We start from the raw sequence: 17,306 nt of genomic DNA on the forward strand, positions 1-17,306 counted from the left end.
TTTTAAATAACGAAGTACTTTTTGAAGTAAACACCCTTCTCCAGCCCTGAGTGGGAGGAATGAGGTGAGATGTCAATCACACTTACTGCCTATTTTTTTTAATCTGAAATCTACAATTGTTTGGAAGACACAAAATAGGTGTGAATGTCAAAATGACCCCAGCAGTCCGAATGGGCACATTATGACAGGAACGTCTTACCACCCCTGGAAAAGGAAGACAGAAATTCATTCTTCTCTGTTCCCTTGAAACCTCTTGGTCTTCCAGATCTTAGGAAAGAAGTTAAAAACAGATGTACCAGATAAACCTGTGATTGTCACAGGCTTTGAAGAGTTTCGAAAGCTAATAAAGTTCTATAATTTGAATTTCCAACATAAGCCAATTGCACAAATGTGTTCGAGACTGTTCCTACTTTTTATAGTTTTGAAAGAATTGTGTTCTTTGCTACGTTAAATAGTAATTTAACTATCCAAAGACACAGAAATGTAATAATACATTTTTATTGTTTTTTATACATTTTTATTGTCATCTGTTTCATATGCTCCTGCTTTCTATTTCTCATTTTACATTGTTTAACAGAGAGAAACTTTTAAAAATAATAAAAGGACTTCCCAGAGAAGATATGGACAGATAATTAACACATCCAAAAGTCAGAGTATAGTTAATGCTTCAACTCTGAAAGATAATTGTTTAAATGCAATCTTTTACCTTAACTCCAGATGATAATGTTTGGCCATATTGATGGAGCCTGGATCCCTGCTGCCAAAATATGTAACGGGACATAAATATCTCTGTGCAATTTGAGCTGATTTTACCATTGGTGGGCACTACATTGAACAATCAAGACCAAAAAAGAAAAAAACCCACAAGTTAGTAAACCTGAGCAATGTGCTTATAAATGGACCTCTAAGATATGAATATATTGGCTTTTCTTTAAAATTCAAGCCCACATTTACACCCATTCATGTATGCCTAGGTTCACACACACAGTGAGATTTTAAAGCAACTAAAATATTTAATTAAATTATCAAAACTAATCCAAACCTATATGCCATTTTCAAAGTAGTCTTGCCTTTGAAAAGATGAATGCTTATTCTTTGAGCAGAGCCTTTGGGAGTTCCTCTTTAGGACGTGCCTTCAGAGCCTGCAGTGACATTCCTTAGAATATCCTCACAGGAAGCAAATCTTTATCCCAGTGAGGGTGAAGACAAAGATGTTTTCAGAGCCAGGAAATAGACAATTAAGAAATAAGTAATACAATTTGGGATGAAATGAGGCATCACTGTAAGGAAATAAGACTGATCGATCATTGTGCATCTCCTATAAGTGCGATCTAAAAATAAATAGGAAATTTCAGAAATGCCTGAGACAACCACGGGATACTTGGAGTAAGTCCTCAGCTTTTGAAGAAGAAAGTACATGGACAGCCTGATGTTTACATTTACAAAGAAATTGCTTTACTTTTTTAGATGTAACATGGGCGTGTGTGTGCCTCCTTAAAGAAAAGTAAGCAACTTCATAGATCGTAAGGGGGGGGTGGGATCTCTACCATGTCACGGTTTAAAATCGCAGTTAAAATCGCTGGTTAGGTCTGAAAAAAATAAGTGAGTTTATCACATGTGGGGTTTTTTTGTTGTGTTTTTTTTTTTTGCCAGATTGATCTCCGCGATGACCCCAAAACCTTGGCCCGTTTGCTGTATATGAAAGAGAAACCTCTCACTTACGAGCATGGTGTGAAGCTTGCAAAAGCGGTACGGTCAGATTTGAATTTCATTTTAAATATATGCTGAGACAAGAATTTGGTGTGTGATTTGGAAGGGGTGAGCCGCGTAGGCTTTTGCTGTAAAGTGCACCGTGTTCAAGGATCTTCCGCCTGCTTCACGCTGTCCCCTCTGTTCTAGGTAGGCTGGAAGGGACCATTTGGTGGTTAGCATTCTTCCCAGCCACCATTGTCTGTTCCTTGTTAGGAAAGAAACTTGGTGAATTTAAACCACTGAAGCACTTATCATTTGATTTAGCAACCTTTCGAATATCCAGTGGCTGTATTTATAGTGTGAATAAGGGGAGTCATTAGATATATATTTGTACATCTCACTGCTTGTTATCAATGCAATTCATTGAAATGACCTCATAAAAGGCACTTTGTGATTTCCTTGGGAAAAACTTAGATTAGCATCTGGTAGGGTTGTATTTGTTCACTATCTAATGAACAGCCACTCTGAGAGGCTGGATTGTGCCGCAAACAACGTCTAGAAGAGCAGCACAGACCAGAAGGTAACCAGCTGCTGACAGATAGTCACAACGAGCTCACAGCTGGGACTGTTTTCACCGACCTTTCTCCGATCTTGAGAGCGTCACATGAATGGTGATTCTGACGGGAAAATTATTTAGACCAAATCTTCGTCTCCCAGTCACCACCCAGATGTGTGCAAAAGCAGACACCAAAATGGACACAAGAGGAGGAAGTGTTTTATGCAAGAGGAGGCTTTTCAATCATATTTCCTGATTTAGTCACAAACCCCTAGGCCCAGGCTAGAGGTTTCAGAAATTGCTCTTTTTCTAAAGAACTAAAGCTTCTGGGGGTGCCTGGGTGGGTCAGTCATCTGAACATCTGACTCTTGGTTTCAGCTCAGGTCATGATCTCGTGGTCATGAGATCGAGCCCCAAGTCGGGCTCTGAGCTCAGCGGGGAGTCTGCTGGAGATGCTCTCTCTGCCCCCACCCAACACACTCGTGCTCGTGCTCTCTCTCTCTCCCAAATAAATAGATCAATAAAATCTTTAAGTAACTAAAGTTTCTAAAGTAACCCTGCAAAATGCATGCCCTGAGCAGAGAAGGAGTCACCCTTTTAAACCGGTCAGGAAAGATATTACCTACAAATTCTTCATGAATAAAAATGTATGCATTTCTCTTCTTAAAATGTTCTTCTAGGCACCAAGACTAAGCGATACACTCAAATAGAAATGAATTAAATAGAACTATTGTTTTATGGACACAATACATGAGAATGTCTCATACATACTTGAGACAACACTTCCTACTTCTGTGAATATCATGTCAGGACTACCGGTACGAGCCATTCATTGAGTTCTCGCGATACTAAGCACTTCACAGGCTCTGTCTCATTTCAGCCTCTTGGTCACCCTCTGAAGCAGACAGTGTTTGTCTCCCCTTGCAGGTGAGGAAACAGAGTCTTAGGGAGATGACCATGTTGGGTTCACACAGCTGATAACCACAGGAGCAACTTTAATCCGGATCTGTGGCGGTCACCCCTGTGCCCCTGACCACGGTGTAAACTGTCTCCTCCAACCATTTACTCTGCCTCCTGTAAAATGGGTACAGGCCTATAGGATCTTCTGCCTCCTCCTCACACATCCAACCTAACTTCCCTCACTAAGGCACACAGACGTTTGGCTCCACAGACAATTGTATGTGTGTCCCAGCTACACATTTTTCACAACCAGGAGGTCCCCCCAGAGAATCAGCTGGTGCGTTTTGCAGGAGCTCGGTCTCTGTGTCCCTTGCTTCTGTCCTATCTCCAACAGCATGTTGTCGGCGTCCTGGCCTGACTTCTCATTTAGGAAGTTGTTTTTCCCTCTGAAAAGAAGCCACTCCACAGCCTCCCATCTCGTTTCATACTTATTTTGGGAACAATGGCTGAGCTCACCACTCTATTGCCTTTTGCCAGTTTCTCCTAGCAACTGCTCTCAGAAACGGAGCGAATCATGTTTAGCTTACGAAATCCAATTTAGAAGAAATCCAAGCAAGAGTTTAACTTGTTTCATCACAATGCGTGTAATTATCGAGATGCTTTAAGTTTCTCTGCTCCCTGACTTTCCCGTCAAGTAGCTCATAATAACAGCAAGCATCTACGGAGGGTTTGCCGTGTGCTGGGCTTTATGCCAAGCGCCCTGCATGCCTTGTCGTAATTAATCCTCACAGCGACCCCGAGGTGTGTGTATTACTAGCTCCACTTTCCTAGAGGAAACTGAGGCTCGGAGAGGCGAAGGCTGCACCGCCAGAAAGCGGCAGAGCTGGGCTATGAAACTGCTCTAACCCCATGCTCCTCTGCTTCCCGCCTCTGTTCTGAAAAAAACCTTAGGTTTGGGGCTTCTTTTTCATACACTGAAGCCCTGTATTTTAACGTGCATATTCTCCCCATAGTTTAAATGCTTTGCAAGTTCAGATTTTTCATATTCGATTCCTTTTGTTCAGTACTTTTCAACGTCGAAAGCATTTTTCATCCATCAATCTCTCTTTAGTCTCAAAGGGCATTTTATTTTTAAAGGATATTTTCATATCATACATATTTACAATTCTTTACACTTGTCAAACATCAACCACGTCTGCATAAATATTTTGTACCAATTGATGATAAATATTCATTTTTGTCCTTCTACTTGTTTGATCCTCCCTCTTCTTGTCATTATTGCATTTCTTAATCTCCAGCCAGCTTTCCTCATTTGCGCATGTCCTTACTATCACTGGGTTTACTTTTGTCAGTAACTGACCGAACACCCGGCGTGTGCTGGGCGCCTTGCTACACCGTAGCTCCAAGATTCTAGTTCTCTGTGCATTCTCTTTCCCAAGTCCATTTGACACAACCTAAACCTGTATTTTCTGACTTCAGACTTCCTGAGGTATTCCTTGACAAAACGTTTTCCTTTGTTCAGCCTCCGGCCTCTTTCTGCCCTCTCCTGCTATCCCCTTCACCCTGTGCCTTTCTTACTGCTGTTCTCACTCTTTGTCTTGGTACCTGTTTCCCGTTGGCTTTGGAACAAGTCTGCTTAAACCAGTGGGTTTAAAACAGCAAAATTGCTGCAGAAATCCTGTAATCAATGTTCAATCATCCTTTTTTTTAAGACTTAATTTATTTATTTTAAGACTTTATTTATTTATTTATTTATTTGAGAGAGAGCAGGAGGAAGAGGGAGAGAAAATCTGAAGCAGACTGCGCTGAGCACAGAGCCCGACACAGGGCTCGATCCCACGACCTTGAGATCATGACCTGAGCTGACACCAAGAGTCACCTGACTGAGTCAAACTGACTGAGTCACCCAGGCGTTACTCAATATTTAATCATCTTAATCAACCGGGGTCTTTAATACCCACCTACTGGGGCACCTGGGTGGCTCAGTTGGTTAAGCGTCTACCTTTGGCTCAGGTCATGATCACAGGGTTCCTGGATTGAGTCCTGCATCAGGTTTCCTGCTCAGCAAGGAGTTTTCTCCCCCCCCCCCCGCTTCTCCCTCTGCTTCTCCCCCTGGCTCCTGCTTTCTCCTTCTCTCTCTCTCTGTTAAATAAACAAACAAAATCTTAAATAATCATAATTCCCACCTAATGACTGCAAAACTCACTGTTACCCGCCTTGTTTTATGTGCCAGCCATTTCTTCTTTCTCTCATGGTCATTGAAAACTGGTTACTTCACTGCTGGGGTCTGGGTTGCCAAAATGAAGCCCCTTCCGTCAAGAGGCCCATAGGCCAGAAGAGGAGGGTGACCAGCAAACAAAAGCCTGTCCCCTGAATGAATACTTAGTACTGGGGTAGCAGAGAAAGGGGAGTGATGGACACATTCGGGAAAGGAGGATTCCAAGACAATTTCTCAGAGCAGGTGACATCTGAGCCAGGTTTGAAGAATAAGGACCAGTTTGTCAGATGGACAACTGGGGACTAGGGAGAAAAAAATTCGAAATAGAGAGACCAGTACATGTAAAGGCATCCTTTAAAGCACAGGGAGTACAGTGGGAAGTGATGAGCAAAATTCCACCCACAAATGCTTTCATCAGTCCACACATGTATTTTTAATGTGATTTAGTGGCCAACACTGAACAATGGAAAGTTCTCATGAAGATACATACACATTTCTGGCTTCTTAAAAAAAAAATCAGAAGGTCTGGCAACGCTAGGCCAGCATTTCCTTATCAACTGCAACCCTAACCCTTCAACAGTCTTTTAGACAAGGTACATACCCTTCAGTGTGCCACAATCCCCACCACCCCACATTAACCTACACTTGAGCAGGGCACTCACATGATCTACCCACCCCTGAGCTGGCAATCTCTGCTTTATAATCTTACAAAAAATCAGCTGCAAATCCATCCAGCCTAGAAACATTTTTCCTCTTTGAGCAATTTGTTATGATGAAATTTATCGCACAGCTGTTGGGTTCCTTTTCCTTTTCTTGGCTTTCAAGTTGCCTGAACCTTTCCTAATTCTTAACAAGAGAGAAAAATCTTCTCGGTTATTCACTGGTTGTTTAGATACCAGCTTCCTCTGTTTATTCCACTAATATTTTCTCTTCTCTCCATGTATAGGATATGCCTCACTCTTTGGCCCCATCCTCCCTCATCACCCTCACTACATCCAAAACAACGTCTCCATTTGTTCGTTAGTTTTGCTCTTTCGGCCACATTTCTTTTCCTGTGCTAAAGGCAGCCCCACAGAGTGGTTAAGACTCTGGCTCACAGGACAGACAGATTCAAACCTCTGACATTGTTTTCATCGTGTGCCGTTCCAGAGGTAACCTCTTCTCTCTAGCGTCAGTTTGCTGAGCTCCAAAGGAGGATGGTGACAGACTTACCTCACAAAGTCCTTACAGTGATTAAGTGACCCAATGAAATGTGAGGTCCAGCTCAGCAAACTATAGTTGTCATTACATTCACATGCCTCTCGGAAGCATCTATGGCTGGGAAGACCTCTTTGCCTTTATTCCTTCCAGTTATGCTCTGTTTTATTCTATAACTTGTCCCACCTCTGCAAGGACAACCTGGAAGAAGTAGGAGGTTTTCTTTCACTCGATTGGTCACTGTGGGTTTTATTTGTCCATTTGTTTGTTTGCTTAATTTCTTCTTGTCAGACTCTTGTACGTTCGGTACATGTCTGATAAATTGCCCAGCTTTGGGGTGATAAATTCCAGCTATTAAAAAGCTATGACAAAAGTGTTCTCTCAGTGTTACATTCCTCGATCTCTATTTTTTTTTCTGGAAAATAAATCATTTTGGCAAAGCATGTCACAGATTGCTAACATGTGTATCTAAACTAGCATCCACAAATCCTGGGCTCTTACGGATCATTCTAAATATTTGGCTATGTAGGTCCCTTTGCTCCAAGAGGCAGAGGAAGCTGTAGGGAGAGCCATGTTTCCTTGAGACGGTTTTCCATTTCACACCATTGAGGTCGTAAATGAGGTGGTTTCTTTTTAGCTGTGTCTATAACATGGCTGTGCCTTTTCCCTGAACCCGGGTGAATGAAGTCTTCTCTCTGACCCTCAGAGCCCTTGATACATGGTTAACAAAATAGTCACTTTCTAACTGGGTTCTGTTTCTCACACATATTTCCCAAATCACACCCCAAATCTGTTTGCTACTTTTCCTGGAACTATCAGTCCGAAACAATGTTCTATTAACCCAGTTATACAATAATGCCTTGATCCACTGTTATCTTCAGAAATATCCGAATGGGGACAGACACAGGTGGGCTCCTCCTCCACCTCCAGGAAGCAAGCCCTGCCATGCTGCTCACGGCACTCTGGAGGGGGGACGACACCATACCCCCGCCCATCTTGCAGGATCAGATGGCCCAGAGCCCCACGTGTGAACTGAGCCCAGCTCTCCTGTAATCTCCAGAATTGAGGGAGGGAGGCTTGTGATCTTAGTGGGGAGGCATTCCAGATAGAACGGCCGCACAGCACTCTCTGGGTATTTTTTCAGGATGACAGAGAAGAGGCAGGACATTACAAGCAGTTGTTCAGTTGACATCTTTCTTCTCTAGTGATGTGCGTTTCACATGTTCATAGCAAGCATTGGCTACAATCCCAAAATGTAATCGATGACATTTCATGACATTATTAGGAAAACTTTCTCTATTTTTTATCTGTCTTTTGCATCCAACTGTTTTTAATCATTTAAAAAAGTCAATTTTTGTTTGTTTGTTTCAGTGGTAGAGTTTAGTGATTCATCAGTTGCATATAAAAAAGCCATTTTTTAATCCAAAGGCCAAACCGTGGTTAAAATGAAACCATAAGATAGTTTTTTAATATCCAACATCTTTTCCGTGGGTATTTTCCTTTAGCTCATACAGTATCTATTCTTTATAGGGAAAAAAAGGTGCATAATATCTGGACCCAACCAGAAAAACTTTATTTCATGCTTAATTTTTGATCAGCTTCTTTTTTTTTTAAGATTTGATTGATTGATTGATCGATTGATTTGAGAGAGAATGCGAGAGAGCACAAGCAGGGGGAGCTGCAGAGGGAGAAGGAGAAGAGGGAGAAGCCCATGTGGGGCTCGATCCCAGGCTGAGCGGAAGGCAGATGCTTAATCGACTGAGCCCCCCAGGTGCCCCACGCAGAGTAGAGTGATAAGGGTAACTGTGGAGGAACAAAGAAAAGAACACATGCCAAGAGACCCAGATTCTGGTCTGTTTCTTTCACTTTCTGGTTGGGTGCCCTTCAATAAAACATTTTACCTTCTGGGGCTGTTCTCACTCTACCCTAAGCTAAACTACAAATTCCTTTAGTCCACGCACTGCAAACTGGCTGGTCGCTGACAAAGAAATCACACATTAGTGTCTTGGTTGGCCCACAGAGTATTTTTTAAATTGGTAATTATTAACTAAAAATCTGAAAGTCCAACTGTACAAAGATGGGCAAGAACGAAGCATGGGAACGATGGTCCACAGCAGAGTAAGACTGCCAGCCCTAGAGGGGATGTGTGCTTCATGTCTGCCATAGTTTCCACCTGTCCCTCCTGTCTGGCACCCGCGCTGCTTTCCTCATTAACAGAAGCTACTGGAATAGGCAAGTGATTTTGATTTTGCTACCCTGCTTTAGTCGTGTTCTGCTGTGCCTTCCAAGGCCTCACCATCCAGCTACCCTCTTGTGAATCTGCTTTACTTTTTCAGTTATTCCTATAATGTGAAGTATATAATAAAAGCATTTCTCCAGATGTCCCTAATACTAAAAGGCCCACATCATATCATTTGCTCATACCAAGCTTATGAGCAATTAAAACTCTGAGTCTCCCTCACGCGAACAATCTCATGGATTTGACTGCCAAACATGGTCTGCTCTGGTTTGCTATTTTTTAAATGAGAAGCTATAGTTCTGGACTGAATTCCTATATTCCTCAAAGGGATTTTTGTCATTATCAAATATACCATTGTATGAAATCATCAAAAGCTTTGAGATGAAGCCCTAAGCAAGAACAAAATATTTTCATCATTTAAGTACACTTAGAACGTATACTAACAAGGAGGGTGTCTCCATCAGTAAACGTATTTTATGATTTTTATTTTACATGCTTTGGGTTTTTCAACTCCGTACAAATATGCCTTTCAGAGTATGTTAAAACCAAATAATAATACCAATTGGATATTACCTTGCCGAGAGAGACTTCACCAGATGTGCATTTTAGTGAAGAATGACCTATCAAACCGTATCACCCACTCCCTTTCTCTAAGCTTTACCAACCAAGTTGACACTTTCCCTTTCCGCACACAGAAGGAGATACACTTCACTTGTACCAGATTTACACATTCCGCATGCATATGAAAGGGTGCTAAAAACAACATCATGTAGCCCTGTTGTTCGCAAAGTATATTTAAACCAAATCACTGCTTTTGAATCCTCTCTCAATTTTTACATTGTTATATTCTTATATTAGGAAGGGGCGGCTATAGCTCACTTTCAGAACTTACTGCTTAACCAAAGGCAATCCACAACCATTTATTGCTCATATCAAAAGTAAAAAATATAAAAATTAGGATAGTAGATGCAAATGGAAATGCAAAAGAAAAAAACAAAAACAAAACAACAACAACAACAACAACAACAACAATCCAAACCAACCCCAGGGCTGTTTGTGGGACAAGCAGACGTAGCACTTGGCTGGGCAGGGGGCTGATACCACTCTGCTTTTCTCTTCTCTTTCCCTCTCACGCCTCTCTCTCTCCCTTTTGTGTTGAAGATCGGAGCACAGTGCTACTTGGAATGCTCGGCCCTAACTCAGAAAGGTCTCAAAGCGGTTTTTGACGAGGCGATCCTCACCATTTTCCACCCCAAGAAAAAGAAGAAACGCTGCTCTGAGTGTCACAGCTGCTGTTCAATTATCTGAGGCTGCTGGGGGACCGGCTTCCACCCCATGTAAGGGTGAGAGTGGCGCCGACATCTGAGGCCAAGCTCAAGCCATGACGGAGGGCGCGACCAGAGAGGAAGTCCCTTTGCACGGAGCCTTGCTCCTACCCTGGGAGCCCCCCCCCCCCGCAAGCACAGCACACCAACTGCCACGTCCCCCTTACCAGCCCGAAGCGCCCGCATTGCACACTCCAGGAGAAGGCTGAGCCCGCCGGACGTCAGCCACCGCCGGCTGACCGTGTGCTGCAAACGAAGGCAAAGACCATGTTGCGTTTTGCGTTTCGCCTCCACGAACGTGAAGCTGATGGGAAATCATCACCCAGAAACCGGAAGAGGAAGTCGGTTCCTGTATTGGTGGCCTTACCCCCATGTCTTCTACAAAACACAGGAATACTCTACTAACCTTGTTTTCCGAATCTGTTGTTCGACCTATGTGTCTTGCATTTATTTGTATTATTTTAAGAAATGTACTAACTTACCAATTTCCTCAGGCCTTACAAGTCCATACCAAATTAGCCTAAAGACAAAGTATTTTATATTCATTTCCATTTTCAGTCTGTAGAAACAGAACCAACCAAGCTATCAGAACCAACCTCTAGAGGAATGCCTGACTGTAAGAAGAAAACAAGAAAATGTTACAACTTTTGGAAATTTACAAAGCCAAGATTTTTGAACCTGGTTGAAGGAAAAGCAGCACCTGAATGTTGTGGGGTCCATGTTTCTGCCAAAGATTCACCCTGGAAGTGCTATTGCTTATGGGTAGCCTTATTTTTCTTCCATATTTATATTGTCATGGCAAATTACAAATGAACTGTGTTCAAAAAGTAGTATTTCTGCTTTTTAATCAAACTGATTGGGGGAGAATATGGCAGACCTAGGTTTTAAAATATTCTTTATTCAGCAAATTTAACTTTCCTGCTCCCTCCCTTTCCGGGCGCATGCCCTTTTCCTCCCTTAATTTCACTTTCTCCCTTGCCCAATAATAACCAGATCTAAAAGAAAGACCTGGCCATGGGCATGAAAAAGTAAATGTTTAAAAGTCCCCAAAGGTTAAGCAAAGTGCTTCCATTTTTCCACTTGCTTCAACCTGAAGGGATTCTCAGGTTGGCCCACATCCGCTCCCCGTTCTGTTTAAATGACATTTTCCAAGTACAGCTGGTACTAACATATTGCCTCTGCCTATTTCCTACACTCATTGTCCCAAACGTGTATTTAGGGGATGGATCTGCAGGTACCAAGCTCTGAATCTGTTTATCCCCTGCTTCCAAAATGCTGTGCTCTGTAGAACAGGACCCTCTGTCTTGGAAAGTAAAAGCCCCCAGTAAAGAATGATGTGCCCTTTTTATATGCCCCTTCCAAAGAGCCAGGGATTCTTGTTATCACAGAGTGAATTATTTCCTAGCTTTTAATTAGAGAGGATAAAGTCTCCTAATTGGTCTTATTTGCTTACAATTACCCTGGAAAAACCCAGGTAGGCACTTTACTTTTTATTTCAATTGCATAAGCAAAGTGCCTCTTCGCAGCACCAAATTACACCTATCTTAGCATAAAAATTTCCGGATTCACACTCCTGTTGGAAAAATCCAATCTTTCTAGTCCCTTCTGCTCCTGGAGAAAGTCCATAAAAGAGAAACATATGATGTGGGTCTCTTCTGTTAAGACCTTCCATGACATCCCCTCAGTTGTTTGGGTTTTGTTTGTTTGTTTAGAATTTCTGGAATGTGTTTTCCCTTCTTCCATGTTGCAAGTCCTATTTCCCCGCTCTCCCATCTAGTCACTAAACATTTTCTTAAACATGCACACACACACACACACACACGCACACACAGACACAGACACACCCTCCAAACTAAAAGAAAACGAGAGTTTTGTAAGTCAAAGCTTGACATTTAGAGACAACTAGGACTTTCTTCCCCTGTAAATGGAAATCAACTGTGCATAAACTATAACTCTGCAGAAGTTACGGATTCATTCTTTACAGACAATAATGAGCATTTAGCCCTGTAATAAATGAAATACTGTTAGCCAGTTTTGTTGTATTATTGCATAGTTACATCTTACTAAAGGGCCATTCCTCACTTCTCATTGATATGGATGAAAAAGTCAGTGTTGTATGTTTGCTCCACCAAGGAGAATTTTCCAGATGTGTGCATCCAACAAGCAAATGGTTCCCCAGGCCATCACCTCCCTACTGGACCACAGGGATTAACTTGTTCACAGTGAAAAGATCACCCTCTCACCTAGAACCAGAACCTGGAGAGAGACTGTTAGTGTCTAGGTGGAGAGACTCATTACCTCAAGGTCATAGGAGCTCATTATTAAGTAAAATAATGAAGAATAAAACAACCTAAATGAGTTAATGTCATGCCACCAAATTAACCATGTATTCCCTGTTTCATGGCAAGAGGTAGTTCATTTCACTAAAAAGTGTTTCCTGCCATAAGATTAAACAAAACTATATTCTGAAGCCAAAGATCAGAAGAGATCCAAAAGAAGGATCTGAAGAAGGATCCTTGACCCTTGACTATTTTCCAAAGTCACGAAGGGGCAGCCAATCTCCATTGGAGGGTAGAGTCTTCACTTTTCAGAGCTAGAAGAGGCCCCAGAAAATATAGTCCAACTCCCTCATTCTATAAATGAGGAAACTCAAGTCCAGATGGGTCAAAAGAAATGTGTTGTGGCAGAGCTGGAATAGACCTCAGCATTCTCCTTCCCATCCTGCACCCTCAACTCCGCACTGTAATCTATTCATGACCACACGTACTGAGTCGTAGTTCTGCAGGTGTATTATTGGAGTTGCATTTGTTTGTCCTACAGATCAAATACATGACTTAGGCCACTATAAATTAGATAATCCATCACACTAGTAATAATCTAGAGACAAGAATTTGATCTGCAATATGCTTGGAATCCACAACATACAATGTACTGTAATCCCAATCTAATGGCATAGGATACAGCAATTTAATCCCAATCTAATGGTTTAATCAAGTAGCTAGTTTGACAACTTTGTTTTTTTGATCAAATGGTTGGTTATTTGGTAGAATTAATGGATTCCCTGGGCTATTTTGCAAACACAAAAGACTACCACAAGAGTCAAAGCCATGTCACGGTAAGTAATCTGGGTTGATTTCTGCCAAGAAAAGTTATACTCAAAGAACAATTACTGAATGCAATACTACAGCAAGTCTAAACCAGGAAGCAGTAAACTGGAAAATGAAAAAAATAAGTCACGCACATGGAACAAGAAGGAAGTTTTTGTCCTGAGACTCCAATAACAATATGTCTGATCATGATACGCAAAGAACCATTTGGAAGATTTCTGGTCCATAAAAGAAGTACCAGATGCAGTGGATATAACCAGACACAATTTGCAGAGAACCATCAATGAGGAAATAATATTTAAATGGTAGTAAAGGAGAAATCACAACCATGCTCACAATTTAAAGGGAAATTAAAGAAAGTTAAACCCCAAACTTGAGGCCAACAAAAATGTACGTTATGTGGAGCATAGGTTCTTGTAAGCAGTTAATAAACTCGCCAAGTAGAGTGTTCAAAAATAAATCCTTGACCTGAGGTAAGCCTTTAAAGAGGTAGTATTGCATTCGCAAAGGCAAACTCATCCATGAGACCAAAGTGATGGAAGATTAGAAATTGAGGTTTTGCTTTAAAGGAATGTTTGGCACCATGTTGGAGATGATTATCTAACCCTTTATGCCTTCAGCCTCTATGTCTGGATGCCAGGACGCAAAATGTGCCTTCTCTTTCAACTGTGAGAGCCACAGGGCACCAGCTACTCTCTACAAGTCATTGAGTAGGCTGCCAAGTACACATAAGGAAACTCAACAGAATATTTTCATTTCAAGAACCATTAGGAACAGAAAGGGAAAAAGAAGATGGGGGAAACCGAGTTTCTTCCAAAGGAAGTTAGGTACTTTTAGAAAGGAACCATTTAGAGAATGGAGAGAAAACAAAAATGAAACACAAGGCAAAACACACACAACTGACAATTCTCCTAGGCAGTGGCTAAGTTCTGCCTAGCCTCCAGAGCCCTAGGGAAGAAAGGAGGACCATTCATGAGAAGAGCGTTCCAGAGTCAGCCTAGAGGGCTCATCATATGATAATTCTAGATAATTCCACCTCACCATTCCTTAAAGATGATGAAATTCTGGACAGTGCCCTTTGGGTCTTCAGTAGCAATGTGGGCGGACCACCATGCTCACACCTTCTTTGCTAATACGGAGCAGATGGTCGGGGGAATTTACCGAGGAGTAGGAGTGAATCAATTGTCTTGGAAGTTTTTTAAGCACTAGCATGACTTCAAATCTGAAAAGGATGACTTTGAGACATCTGGAAAGACGATTACTTGTGTGAGAGATATGCATTCATGTTCAGTGGAGTATCTCCAAACAGAACGATGGCCTTTAGCATCCACAACAACAATCCCCGAACGCAAAAGATGAACTAAAGCAACAACGCCTGGTGCTTCAGTGTCCACAAAGCCCAGAAAGGAGATGAAAACGCCGAGCTCCACGTGGAGGCGCTTCGGGCTTCCGAGGCTGGGCGGTGCTCATTGGAGATCTCCGGGGGTTAGGGGAGGAATGAGTCAAGGAGGTTTTGGCTCATCTGTGAATTCAGGGATGCAAGTTCAACAACAGTTCTTGGCTTTTAACTTCCAGGACAGGAAATTAGAGTAAAAGCTGCATGATTAGTCTCAGTCACAATCTATTTTTTTTTCGTCCTTAGAGAATATTATGTCAAAATCCAGAGTCGTTTCGTGCGTGTGTGTCTAAACATGTTCCGCCCTCGTCATTTCGTTGTGTCCTGAGTTCTGCAGTGGCGCAGAAGCTTCTTGCCGCTGTAGCCAGAGTGATTTTGTGGTGTTTTCAGCCATGTCCTCCAAGCCTCTCAGTATATGCAGTTATCTTTGACAAATGGGGTCTGATCGGTGTTTTAGGGACAATATGAGGAGAGGGTCCTGAAGGCACAGAACTGATCTCGCCTACAAGCCATATTAGCTTCCCGAACTTCCCAGTAACGCTGCACATGCCCGTCTTTTGAGTTTATGTTAGTTCTTTGCAGGAAAAAATAGGAAGACTTTCATGGCAGGATGGTATGTTTGGGACAGCTTTGTAAATACATACCTCAAATTACCACCACCTGCCATTTTTTAAGTCAATTTTTTTTAAGCAATTGGTCTTGTTCTCCTAGAGGAGCCATGGGCAGGAAGGTTAATGAATTCTACATTCTTTGCATCACCTGCCTTAAATTTTTTTTTTTTTGGTCCTGAGTAAACAGTAATTACTGTTTAAGCACATCTCAGCAGAATTTTATCCCAACTACAACAGTCCACGTTGCTCCCCATGTGATCACTACGGGGGAAATGATAGACAAGGGAAGGACTTTGCCTTTCTTACAACCTGATTCTCATGTAATGGCTATTCTGTGTACACTTTCGTAATTAATGGAATATTATTTCAAATTCTCTTTAACCTTGCGGCTTGCTTTGTGCCTTGCTCTGACTTTAAAGTCATTAAATAGTCTTCTCTCCTGCTCTCATTTCTGAGTTATGTGAGGGTGTCTTCATCAACCTCTTGAGTAAACCGCCTTCCCCAGGCCTCCGTTAGAATGGGAAATTGTCTAGCCCTCTGTTAGAATGGGAAATTTTCTACTCCACGTGCGTCCTGGGGACCCATAGCCTGCCATCGCTGCGGAAGAGCTAGTTAGCATTACAGAAACCCAGGCCCAGCCCAGACCTCCTGAATCCAAATCTGCATTTAATAAGACCCCCAGGTCATCTGCACATTAAAGTTTGAGAGGTACTGATCGATGAGACGACCAAGTTTACTATCCGTTGTTACATCCAAACGTGTGGCTGCCTGATGAAGAAACCATCAGCTTTGTTTGTCCCTCTGGTCCTACCCCTTGGGTATTTGTTAGGCTAATATTTGAGTTGTTCACATTTATGGAATGAATAAAAAGGCTTTCAGAAGCCTGTCATGTGCTGCCCAGTTGTAGTAAAACAATAAGCCTATTCTGGAATTAAAAGCAGAAAAAGCAGCATCTGGTTTGAAAGATCTGCTAAATCGGAAGTACTTCTGTTCTTCAAGGTTTTTTGGTGTTTATAAGAGAGAGAAAAAAAAATGCCCTCCAAAACGATTTTCCATGAAGAAACAAGAAAGATTCATATCACAGGAAGTTATAAACTTACAAAATGAAGATAAAACAAATTTCTGAAGCATAAAACTTTTGATGAAGCGTCCGTCTGCATTGCTTAAGACGTGCTCTAGATGCCAAAGTAAGGGTCGACCACTAACATGTCCTCTAACGGGGCCTTCCACAGATTTCTATCCTTATTGTCCTACGCACAGACCAGGGTTGTATTCACTTATTCAATGTCTTTTTACAAGACATCGCTGGGAGCCATACTCGGTTCCCTCCCCCGCCCCTCCCCCCACACACACTCCCCCTCCCCCACGCACAAGAGCCCTTTAAAAATGGCACGCAGGCCCACACGCAAATACACGCACATGGAAGTGTAGCGTCTTATTCAAATCCCACTGTTGCTGAAGAAGTCCTGAAGGCAAATCATACCTACCCTCAAACAAATGGAGAAGGAGCACAAAGGTTACTTACCACTTCCTTTGTACCTGCAAATGGCTACTAGTTACCCGGCTAGGAGATCAGCGAGTCCATCCCAGAATAAGGGCCTGGGGTCATTGTGCAAATACAATCATTCGGGGACCACCTCCTCTGTGAAGGACCACCTTCCCCTTCCCGCAGCAGGCTTGCCTGCACACGGTTGCCAGAGTTCTGACCTCGGTACTCAAAACCACGTGTCCTCCTTCACGCTTGAACCCGCTGGTGTCCCGAGATACCTTTGACCTTAAAATGGCTATAAACTGGAACAGCTTTTACACCTGGGAGCAGTTTGGCTACCCAAAGCGGCCAGCATTCTTGGAAGGGTTTAGTCAAATCCCAAAACAGAATCTTAGAAACTAATCCCAAAGATTAGTTTCACTATTGCAAATGTATCCCTGATTTCTTGCTCTTAACCACCGGTACAAGCCGCCAAAAAGTGCTTCTTACACCAGGGACTGCCACCGCCCTCCACACCCACCCTTCACCGCCTTCCCCAGGCCACACGATAGAGCCTGTTTTCTCTCTTCACAAGAA

At 42.4% G+C, this 17,306-nt stretch overlaps 1 protein-coding gene across 1 annotated transcript in view; it reads left to right on the forward strand.

Annotated features, from left to right (window-relative positions):
* The window catches only part of RHOJ (ras homolog family member J), an 80,674-nt gene extending 68,730 nt beyond the window's left edge, over positions 1 to 11,944 (forward strand). Inside the window, exons 4-5 of the mRNA XM_002914165.4 lie at positions 1,654 to 1,749; positions 9,964 to 11,944. Coding sequence (XP_002914211.2) covers positions 1,654 to 1,749; positions 9,964 to 10,110 — 243 coding nt within the window. The 3' untranslated portion in view covers positions 10,111 to 11,944. The remainder of the gene's footprint in view (positions 1 to 1,653; positions 1,750 to 9,963) is intronic.
* The last annotated feature ends 5,362 nt before the right edge of the window (positions 11,945 to 17,306 follow it).

The sequence above is a fragment of the Ailuropoda melanoleuca genome, chromosome 14, assembly GCF_002007445.2.
Source record: "Ailuropoda melanoleuca isolate Jingjing chromosome 14, ASM200744v2, whole genome shotgun sequence".
In the NCBI taxonomy this organism is placed as follows: domain Eukaryota; kingdom Metazoa; phylum Chordata; class Mammalia; order Carnivora; family Ursidae; genus Ailuropoda; species Ailuropoda melanoleuca.